This window comes from Anser anser, assembly GCF_964211835.1.
Source record: "Anser anser genome assembly, chromosome: 1".
NCBI lineage: Eukaryota > Metazoa > Chordata > Aves > Anseriformes > Anatidae > Anser > Anser anser.
In genome coordinates, this window is record NC_139720.1 from 123,115,363 (window position 1) to 123,127,571 (window position 12,209).

Below are 12,209 nucleotides of genomic sequence, written 5' to 3' on the forward strand. Positions count from 1 at the left end.
TTCTAAGATTTTTCAAAAGATAAGAAAACCATTTCCTCAACAACTATTTAATGGAATTATGCTTCTTCTAAGAATAATATTGTGAGTTTGGAGGAAGGACTAGGTTCATAAGAAGAAAAATATATCTCTTTTTCTTGTTCCCATTCTCATATTAATTGTTCAACTGAGGAATTGCTTTTGTGGTCCATTGGTTCATCTCATTAAACAAGGTTGGTGGTGATCCTAATCAAACCATCACAAACAGCTGGGAAGTTTTAGTCTTCACCACGTGTTGTTTATGACAAAGTGGTGCTTCCAATTTACCCTTAATCAGGAGGGTCTGCTCTAAATCTCTTTAACAAACATCAGCCTTGGGCTTACTTGCTGTTAGCTTTCTTAAGTCAGAAAAGATGAAGAAAAAAAAATAATTTAGAGGTCCTATGTTTTATTGTATATAAGCTGTAGAACAGGTGGCTGGAGTGATAAATATACAGGCTGCAGGATGCTATATGTTGTAAAGGTAGAGAATATTTTAATTCTCAATCGCAAGCCTTGCGTTTCAGTGTTTAATTTGTCACTCTCATATCTTCCAGTTTTTGGTTTGTTTTTTTTTTTTGAAATTTTATACAAGTTATTTCTGTTGCTGACTTAAACAGTTTGATCCATAAATTAGGAACCTGAAAATTAGATTTTTCTTTTGAGCAGCTGCTGTCCACAAATGTGGAAAGATTGTTGAAAGTGAGTAGCATCGCTTTCTGACAAAATGTAGGCAGGTTTGATGACTGAATAATTTTTGAAGTTTGATGACTGAATAATTTTTCCATTATTGTGGTGTCACCAAGCACTATTGCTTTGGCATTCATAAATATATGGAAAAAAAATAAAAGTTCTTTGGGGGTTTAAAGTTGTATTTCTACAACTGTGGTTGTCCATAATCCTTGTTCATTGTTAACCTACTCCTGTTGGCCTACACTTAACACATAATTATTGATTAAAATATGGTTTTTAATGTTTTACAGCATACATTATTGTACTTTTACAGAACATCAGGTAAATAATAGTAACAGGAAATTATAAGAATGTAAGTGTTTATGGAACAAAAAGTTTCTTTTTATGTTGATGACTCCCCACATTTGTACTGTTGCTTTTAGTGACCTGATGGAGACTAGATAGATTTCTGCTTAACTTATTTTGAAAATTCTTTCATAATAACTTTTATTTCTGTATTACCCGTTTCTAAATAGCATAGAAGATTTCATTTAGTGTGCAGACATTCCAAATTAGAGGCATCTGGTCTGTTACATCTGTTGTGCTTCCACCAGGGTGCCACTATTAAGGAGTTTTTCTTCCCATGGCTGTCGTAACAACATTTTCTACTAGTTTCCACTTATGTTCCAGTTGAGGATCCAGTTTTACAACCTCAAGTAGTTGGCTGAATTTATAAAAGTTTTTATGGTGTCTCCATATATATGTATTCTCTCTCTTTTTTTTTTCCCTCAGACTCATGTTTAGTGGTCTTTTATTGCATGTTCATCAAAGCACTTCTCTCTTGTTACCCACAAAGTCAGTTTGTATGATTAATTTATCCAGTCAAGGAAGGTTTTTCTGATTTTGATAATACTTCAAGAAAGATAAGTAGATCTCAAGTGTTGCTGTTTATGTTTACGCTACAGGATCACAGGAAGGCTCAGGAATCATGTATTTTACCAACTACTTCTATCCATGTTTCCATCAGGTTTTGTATTTGTACGCACAACTTAGGTTCCATATGGAATATATATTTATTAAATCTTTGAAATTGTACCAATTGGTGAAATTGTATCAATTAATATTGTACCAAGTTTAACTGATGTTTTTTTTAGCAACAAAAAAGTTGTACCTTGTTTGAGTAAGGTTCTGGGCAGACACTGAATCAAAGAAAGAATATATTGATTTGAGGAATATTGTTTTTTCCTTATTCTGAGCAATCTTTCTAAGACTTGAGAAAAAAGCATCTGCTCTGTAGCTATACATTATTGTCTCCTTGACAGGTCCAAGAATCTTTAGATCTTTTCATAGGTTTCAAGATGCCCTTCCTGACCTTTCAAAAAAACACATTAGTACATCTGGCAGACAGTAATTTTATTCCCATTAAATGGCAGAGGGAAGGATGTCCTCACAGTCCATATAGGGACAAGACTCTTCTCCCCAGGAAAGCAGCAGAGTTAGCAAAAAAACAAACAAACAAACAAACAACAAAAAACACTTTAAAGAGGTGTTGCTTTTTTTTGTTGTTGTTGTTTTTTGAATGTCTGTTTCAAGAATAGCTAATGGGTCTTGCAGGTAAATCGTTCAATACAGCATTTAGGCATACCTGTTGCTCATTTTTGTACTGAGAGGATCCTTATTGAGCCATTCTTACCTATTGTTTTGTTTCTTTCTAGATTTCATACAGTAAAAGCTTTCTTCTTTGCTGCTAACATAGTATTTAATCTGTTTGGAGATTTAGATTTAGGCTGGATCAGATAAATCATATTAAAAGTATGAAATAAGAAAAAAATACGTTTAGGGAACTTTAGGGAACAGTTTGGGAGTCACTGTTGGTGTAAGACCTTAGAATAATTTAATTTGCTTGTCCTCTTCTAAACAGTTTCAAGGTGGGAGAAGAAGAGGAGAAGGGAAATATTACTTCAGAGGCCACGCAATTATCTGAGCGTGTTATACTTACTTTAATGTTCCTTCTGCACAGTCCATTTTGGTAATGTGTATAATGCAGATGTTGTTAGGCTGCAATGGGACTGCTCTTTCTATTGTAAAATTCATGTCACTCATTAACTTGTCTTCCTTGAAAATATAGTTTTGAGGACACAGATATCTAGAGGTAGTAACTGCATCAGTAGATTTTATTCCTTTTTCTTAAGTACTTTCACTAAGGAGTGACTTCTAATGAGAAATTTGTTCTTTCCTTAATTACTCAATCTGCTGCATTAACTGAGTGTCTCTGTATGCAATCCAATCAGTATAGAAGTGAAAATACCATCCAAAGCTACGGATGTTTGAGTTTAGAAAGTCAGTTATAATAGGCTTTCAAGGAAATTCTGATACAGAAGTTAAAGACTGGAATTTCACAGGGTATAACTCGACGTGTATCTTGAAAATTGTTTTTTTTTCTGAACAGTTTATAACTGAACAAAACTGAAATTCTGTGGAGCTTGTAGCTTGCTCTTGACGATGCATGCTGTACTTACTGAAAGTGATATCCTCATGCTCTTTTGATAATCCCCTTACACAGGAAATGATATTAGTCTTTTACCTGTCACCTTCAACTTGGTGAAATTATGTAACTCTAATCTAGGTTGGAGGACCAAATTTAAGGTCAGATGATGCAGGTCTTTTTTTATGGGAATTAGGGAATTACAGCTTTAAAAATAAAGTATGATTATTTAGAATAAAAGCATTTTAAGAAAAAAAATACTTAGACAAAACAGTCTAAACAGATGTCTGTAAACAGATGAGTATACTGACAGATTATCTAACCATTATCCACGTAAGAACTCTGAAAAATAAAAATCCTCCAGTGACCTTTATTGTCAGCTTGACATTGATATACTGCTGTACCTACTAGCAGTATGCCAACATGCTCCTGTGTTCTGGTGACTCAGAATTGTGGGCCAAAACATTATTTTATCATAATTTGGTAATAAATATTATAAATAACTTCTAACTCCTAATTCTGCAAAGCTGCATTACAGGGGCTTGAAGTTGCTAGATTTGGTCCATGTCTTTTAAGTACACACTTTAGATGATTTTTATCTGGGAAACTATTGATCTGATTCCTTGTTTTCTGTTCCCTAATCCTTCAGTGTAAGTTAAACTAATATATGCATAAATCTTATATGCCTTACTTTTCTTGAGTTCTCATTTTGCTTGCGTATAAAACTGTTGTATTTCAGTATTTATTACCTCATAAAGATTATGGTTCGTTATTCTGAAGCCCATCTTTTTCCCTGTGAGTAGCTGTAGATCCCCTTCTGATTTACTAGTTAGATTGCCTGGGCTTTATATAACATCTTGACCAACGTAAATTACTGTGACTGGTGATTATTTTTCTTCTAGGTAAGGTGTCAGGACAGAAAAATTAACATTAACAGTCATGTATTGGCTTTAAACCACTAGAAAGTAATTAAATCTTAAAATGTTAAGAAACAAACAGTATTAGTTAGACTTCATGAGTTACTAGAAAAATCCTGCGTAATCTGATAAGAATGTAAATCCCTATGTCTTTAAACAAAACAAAACAAAATTTATAGTCTAAGAGAATAGTATCGTTTCTATAGGTTTGCAGAGAAAAAAGGTTTATATAGATTTATAGGTTTAGGCTTACCGTTGCATAATTTGATGGGTTAAAAATGAAGAATGGTTGTCATTTTATATTTACTTATATAGGCTTCATTTATAATGGTGATTACAAGATAGACTTGATTTTTATTACATATATATATAAATATATATGCTATATTTGCACATATATAACAATATATGGACAATATTTGGAAGGTCCAGACCAAATTCTTCATTAGATTTGAAACTGCAAAAGGGTTTTCTGCTTTAAATCAAAGTGGCTCAGGAAAAAGCCCCTACACATGGTCTTCTCGACAACTCTACATGCTTTTTCCTTTATTTTATTTTTTGTATTTCTGTGCAACTAGGCAATACTACAGGATCTGGAGCAAAGACGTCCCCAGCTGGATGAACTAATAACTGCAGCACAAAACCTAAAAAACAAGACGAGCAATCAAGAGGCCAGAACAATAATTACTGACCGCAGTAAGTGATGATTCTGCTATCATATGGTGTTTCAGGAAACATGAAAGATGTTGTAATACTTCATAAGCTTAACATTTTTTTAGACATTTTATGCATTTGTCATGAATGGGAGAGTTCCATCGGGAGGGTTCTCACAGAGATTTTCCCGAACTACATATCACTATGCAACTGGAAGTCAGTGATCACAGATTTCAAGATTTTCACATTAAATTGTCTTTGTAGTTGAAAATTTGCAGTAAATACGGAATGTGATCACCATAGATAATGAAATACTATTATTCTTAAAATGAGGAAAAAAAAAGAAGAATTCATAGAGTATAGCCATGAGCTTGTAAGAAGCTTTCAATTCAACACCTGCAGTACAGTTGCAGCCTCTTCTTTCATCTCCCCTAAGGTGGCATAAGCCTGATGATACATACTAGGTTTGTGTCAGTTCTTCAGTTCTGACTTCCTTTTCAGAATTAACCAAAAGCAGTGTAGGGTAGAAAAATTAGGAGAAATAATGTTGTCACCCTTGCATGTCCTTGTGCTGTTCACCATAAGATGAAACAAACACTCAGGATCATGCTGAAAAAACAGCCTTCTGTGGCAGGCTGTTATATATCCTTGGTTATTAATTTGGCTGCTTAGGACTAAAATACAATGACAAAAATCATCTTTTCAACCTAGAGGTCCTCTGTACAGCCTAGAGAAGACCCAGGTCAGATGCTGTGCATGTGGACACAGACAGCTCACTTTCAGTGGATGCAAACTGTTCTGTATGTTTTGGTCTGGAGACCAGGGAATTGCTCGCTGAAACATGACTTTGAAGGTGTAGATAAAGGCTAAGCATCTCTATCCTCATAATTTTGAATAAAACATTAATGACCTCTTTCTTTCTTTCTTAACCATCGTGTTAATATTTTTCATAATGTTTCAAAATCATATTGCATGTTTGGACTGCCTTGTTGGTAGTAGCATGTACACATATTATTTAGGTACTATATAAAGTAGCAATATTGCATAACTATTATCTTCCTGGCTTGAAACGTAATACGACAGAGAGAGAGAAGATATATTCATTTCATTTGAAGTTTGAGGAGAAATGGATAGTACTCATATGTTACATAAGAACTTGTTGCTGTTTAACATGCAAATTACTTTTAAAATCACATACTCAGCTGAGTTCAGACAGTTTGTACATACACCTTAACTTCACAGCTCTCATTCAAAACCAATGTCATTCTCCCATCAGTATTTTATAGTATATGTTTTCATTTTTAATTCTGAGGCAAGCCTTCTGAAGATAGGAATTGTAGACTTTACATTATATTCAAGCATAATTCCTATAAGCCCTCACGAGAATTGTATGCTAGACTCAATTTCCTTCTGTTGGAAAACTGCACTTCAGTTTAAGTGAAATTGCTTTCTAAGATAGATTAAATGCTTCTTTCTCATATACCAAAAAAAAAAAAAAAAAAAGAAAAGAGACTGAATCATGAAAGAATATGTGGTAACCCAACTATATCACAGCTTGAGTTTGTGGCTTGTGGTGTGGTGAATGTATGATATATGATGATTTCATAGATTTTTTTTTTATCTATAAAAGCTCCCAAAACAATTAGTTGGCTTTGAATTTAAAGTATACACGATTCATTTTGAACTGATTTAGCAGTTAATTTTCTATGGTGAAACAGTCAATATCCTTTAATGCAAATCTGCACCTTATACAGTAAATACATGTATAGTATCTTCTAATGTTATCCTGTTGTCGTTCGTGAAAGTTTAAAAGTAAGCAAATATTTCTTACTGTTAGAAATAGGTCTGAGTTTCTGCAATGGAAAGACAAAGTATGATCAGGAATAATTTTGATCCAGTCTTCTGAGGCAGCATACGAGATTCATGATTCTTTTTTCATGCTTAGTTAGTTTATATTTGTATAATTGTAGGTACTAAACACTATTCAAGAAGTATTTATTACTTTTGAATTTTAAAGAGATCTTGATATTTCTGGGGGAAAAAAATAGTTAGGACTTTATAATGTAACACAAGTTTGTGTGTTTTTTTTTTTTTTTCCTTAATGTAGCCAAATGTCTGTCATACTAAGTATTTCTTTAAGTAAAAAACTTCAGTAATGTTTATATTTTAATTGTGTTATTTTCTTCCTCTATGTTGTATGAAGAAGAAGGATACTATCCAGTTTAGTTGGAGACAAGCCTGCTAACCATCTGTATAGACAGGATCCACTTGTTCTTGCTGCAGTTGCTGCTGGGGTAGTTCTGCTGCACCCCTTCACAGTGCTGTGCTGTCCTGAATATAGGACTGTCCTTATCTCCAGCAAAAGAGCTGTGTGCGCTCTGACATAGCGCTTTTGAAGCCTGCTGTGCTGCACAGGGCTCCCACCTAATGCAGTTGCTTTGCCTTGCAGACCGGCACACACTGAGCATAGCCCAGGATGATGCACCTGGTCCTTCCCTAGGAATCTTGCTCTCAGGGAGAGCTGAGCCAGGGCCAGAGAAACTGCTCTGCTTGCTAAGGTCTGCACCTTCCCCACAGCCTTGTAGAGCATCCTTCCCATTTTACTTGGACTTAATACCAGGATCCTAGCGCAAGTCCTCCCAGCCTATCTTGCTCACAGACTGTTCCCCATTTCCTGTGTTTTTTTCTCTCTCTCTATGAATGCGAATGGGTTACCATGGTTATGTCTTAGCAGTTATTAGCACTGATTCAAATTTATCCAGTTTCATGACCTGTGCATCAGCACTGTACCATTCATGCTCCGCTGCATCTGTGTATCACTCACACATGAAGCCTTCTGTAATGTCACAAATCAGGTGCCAAATGCATTGGATCACATCAAGAAGAATGGGGAGTGCGGTGCTTCACTGCGCTGATGTGTCACATACGAACTGACAGTCAGCTATAGCTAGTGACCACCTCTCCCACATGCTAAAGCAGGGTATCTCACACTCTGAGGAAGTGAAAACGTGAAAATATCAGCTAATTCCTATGAATATGTTGTTGGTTACCTTTTGCTATTAAGGTGGTATTAAAAAAAAAATCATCTGGCCAATATCACTGAATTGATACAAATACTGAGAGTCTCTTGGTCACAGGACAGGTCAATATGCCATCAACTGGAATAAAAACCCTGAAGATTCTGGCTTTTGTGCTTATACCGGTAGCTCTTAAGTCACACTGCTTACAGAAATATGTCTATTATACTCATTAAAGTCTAACTGTGAATTACATTTGGAAACTATTACTGCCTTTGATAAATAGCAAATTGATTTGCCATTTATAAAAACAAACAAGGTACACATTCTACACAAAATAAAGCAAGTAAAAAAAGTTTAATAGAGAACATCTATGAAGAATTGCAAAAAATTGAAAGATTGGGAGGTTATTTTTAAATAGAATTGTCATAATATTGCATAGCTTTAATCTTTAGAAAATAAAAACATAAATTAAGGAGAAGCTCATAAAATTGATTCATTTCCTCTGAAGCTTTTTTTTTCCCCACCCTTACTTCATTATCTATATGAAATTGCAGGAGCTGTGCTATTTAAAAAGCTTGGGTACATAAAGTAAAGATTGTATGATGTTTACACAAGGTTATATTTAAATGCCTGTTTATTCTAGTTTGCGAGTTACACATTGGAGAATACCTAATATTAATAATTACATTTAGTCTTGAGAAAAAGTCCTGGGAAAAAGCAAGACACATCTCTGCTCTTTTACTGTCCTTGATAAAGCATTCTATTCGAACAGAACCATATGTACAATAATAATTTTCACTACGTAATGCATCACGGCTCCAAAACATTTTGTTTTACTGCTGATGAAAACGTTGTTTCTTAAGCTGAATGAGTTTATAGACATCTTTGAATACAGTAAAGCAAGTAAATTTGAAAATTCCTTTTATTTTCTATCAGTTCCTATGTATAGAATACATAAAGCCAGTAATGAGTCAATACACAAATATAGCAAGAGTTTTAAAAAAGATAAAATAAAATACAGACTTAGAATCAGAATTAGGAAAGTAATTACAAAAGATACGTTAGATCTTGCTAGATCTTGGAAATGTAAGAAACTTTAAATAGCAGGCCTTCCTACTGCTGTGTTCATACACATGCAAAGATAACAGTGAATAACCTTTCTGTGTTTTTACTTTGCTAGTAATTTACATCCCAATTTTGTACTGTGGTTTCTGGCTGTGTAAGTGATAGAGAGGAGGTATGAAGATGAATATTTATAGAACTCTGTGAAGAAATAATCTCTTACTGACCAAAGAATCTTCCTTTCAAGATTATAAGCCAAAGTAAGACCCATCTTTCTTAAGCAATTGTGTGAAATATAGTGAACTCTCAAGATATCACTTGAGAGGTCAATAAAGCTCTATTGCAGTAAATATGTGAATGGTAGGATTAAATGCAAACATTTCAATGAAGAATATTTATGAAGAATTACATTACTGAGGCCTAAACGATTCCTTCTGAAGTTTGTTTTGACAGTTTCTTAAACCGAAACATAAATGTATGGATAGTCTGTAGATGATGTCTTCCAGAAGAGTGAGTTTGTTGGTTTTTGAAAAAAGAAAAGTTATATTTTATAATTGATTGTTAGGAGAGCTGTGCTTGAAGTCATTTGAAAAGAATCTGAGACTCTCTGTGCAACTCCATAAAAGTGCCTTTATTGAATCATTTGCCGTATTTGACAGCTTTATGGCAACATCATCAACGCATCATCACTTTCACAACAAAATGTATGGAAACTCCATAGTGAATTACAGCTGTACTGTTCTTCTTGGCATCTTAAAATAGCTGTCTCTGTTGTACTGCCATCCATGTAGTTTTCACTCAGAGCTATTGAATACCACTTGTATTTCAAGTTTACCACTTGAAAATACAAATTCATACAATCTGGAATTTATCATACAGTAGTAAAACTTCTAGTTACACAGACTGTAAAAGAAAACTGTAAAAGAGAACTGTAGTTATATACAGTTTGTTTGCCTGGTTATCTTGTTGATTTTTTGAGCTAAATTACTGAATGAACCCTAGTATTTGCTGGATTCCAAGTATTTCAAGAACTTCTCAAGAACCTGGTTAATAGTCTTTCTATGTCATAAAGATGCAAACTTTATTAATCATCCTGATGCACGTCTTTACAGCTGAAGCTCCATTTGTTTATCTTGTGAGACTTCTATGTCTTCATGGAAATGAAAGATAGGAGAAACTACTTGTTGTTAAAGAATACATGAATAAATAGGAACAAGATAAAACTTTGTCTTTGAAATCAATAGCATATTAATGGGAAGAGTGCCATATTTGAAATCACTTCCTTGGCACAGATTTGCTGCTGTAGCATTTGCAACAAAGCTATTGGATGTTTTAAGAAGGAGTAAGAAGTTATTTTGGAACACTGGGGAGAGATGTTGCTTAAGTGTGGGAAATAACGTGCTACAGAAATGTCTGAGTGATTGGGGAATTAGAGTTGTGTGTTACTTATTACACCATATATCATATGTTTTAGTGGACAAAAGGTGATATCTAAACTGCCTACTTCAGTGTTCCCAAAAGAGCGGCGAGGCTTCAAGAAGATGACATTTCTCTGTTTTTGGGTGTATTCTTGAGTAAAAGAGGCACAGCTGCTTTGGTAGCCCCAGAGCTGCTAAGCGCATTAGGTGAGCTCAGTGCTGTTGGCTATGCTAGTGCTGCTCACCTTGTCATGCCTGTGAAGAGAGAGAATTACTGAACTTTGCGTTGCATGGAAATTCAGGTGGAACACAGCTATTTAATTCTAGATAGGTAACTTAAATAGATAGGAATGGTCCCATAAGTTTTATTTTTCTAGAATTCAGCTGTTGGAGAACAGCATCCTGGTTTGCTGTGCCTCATAGAGGCATTTAATTTTGCCCAGATTGTAATAGTAAAATATGTCATCTGTCCTCCCCAAAAGTTAGAAGAGCAGAATGGTAGACCAAATTTCTCATAAGGAAAATCTGACTATAAAGTGAGTTCTCTGGTAACTGTGAGCTTGTGAACAGCAAAAACTAAGTCTGGTGAGGCGTGCAACTCTGCGCTGCAGAAAGAAAGTCTTTTAGAAAGAGCAACATGGAAATAACAATTTCATTCTTTAATAATTTTGTCCAGGATCAGAAAAGTTAAATACATTTCCCACACCTCTGAATAAGGAAAGCATTCTTTGGAAGGGGAGTGCTTCATGCTAATTGTTATCTGTTATTATGTGGTGTGACCATGAAGATAGCTTGGTGATATACCATCATCAGAAAGAGAACAGACTTCCCACTTAGTCTAGGGAAGGATCTGCTATGGCACCAGACACAGAGCTGGTGTCTGACTCTGTTTTGTGTCTTGTTTTAACCTTTGTTGGTCATCATTTAGTGATTGAGTGAATCGATACAAGTGGTCAGTCAGAATACAGACCAAAAAAAAAAAAAATCTTCAAATTTATAGTGCCAAGAAAATTTAAGCTTCTTTAATATTCTGCAGTTTACTCTTAAAAGACTTGGAGACTGGGATGATAGAGCTGGGAAAAAAAAAAAGTAGTAAAAGGGCTAAAGTATGTAAGTCTTCAGCCTCTCTAGCCTTCAGCTTACCCAGTCACCAATTAGAAGAAAGTTGCTGTTGCCCGGAAGTGTGAGCAAACAAAATCTTATTTACAGGTTGTCAGCAGGTAAATCCTTACCTCAAGTACTGTTGTCTGCTTCCCTACTAAGATAAGTCCTATTAATAGTGTTGTTTGGGGCATCTTCTCCTCTTTTTATTCTCAAGGGGAGCCATATTTTATCACACTGCTTTTATGTAACTACCTGTCTTTGTTCTTAATATCTTTGTAAAAAGCTTTGACGTTAGTGGAACTCTGTGTGCATGTAACAATCTGAAGGAGGTGGTTTGTTTTTTTTTTTAAGTAAAGGAGACAGAGCAGTGTCTCAGTGGCTTCAGAAAGAAGCAACTTTGTTTGCAAAAGTGTGATAAGCAAAACATAAAGGAAAGGTAAGGAACTGCCACACAGGATGAGACTCCAGGTCCTACTAATTGTCTCCAAAACCTATGCTAACACATCCTTCTGAAGAATATTTAAGAGTTCAATAGTAGCCAAATGTGAGGTAATTAGAGAGTATGTCTCAATATATGATATTAAATATCTTAGACAATTACAAAAGTGTTAGCATAATTTTTTTGGAAGATGTAACAGTGAGATCTCTGTTAAGAATTTGCAGTTCTTTGGAAAAGTAAGCACTGAATTACTTTAGTATCTTCAACATATTTAACAGTATCTAATGTGATCCTATTTACCGTGTTACAGGAAAAAAAACACACTAGTTTTAATTACATTTGCTTTCAAAATTGAATTAAATCTCAACTAACAAATGTCAATAAACATTTGTATAAAATATTTTAAAATCTGAAATTTGTAAA

The 12,209-nt window shown here is 34.6% G+C and overlaps 1 protein-coding gene across 26 annotated transcripts in view; it reads left to right on the plus strand.

Annotated features, from left to right (window-relative positions):
- Positions 1 to 12,209, plus strand: part of DMD (dystrophin) — a 1,241,706-nt gene that overhangs the window by 933,063 nt on the left and 296,434 nt on the right. For 24 of the 26 annotated variants that reach the window (XM_083850706.1, XM_083850697.1, XM_083850709.1 and 21 more), the window contains one exon: positions 4,668 to 4,785. In XM_083850706.1, the coding sequence (XP_083706832.1) occupies positions 4,668 to 4,785 (118 nt within the window). Of the gene's footprint in view, positions 1 to 341; positions 500 to 551; positions 718 to 4,667; positions 4,786 to 12,209 lie in introns of those variants that run through there. The other 2 variants (XM_083850711.1, XM_083850712.1) reach the window with 2 other exon arrangements.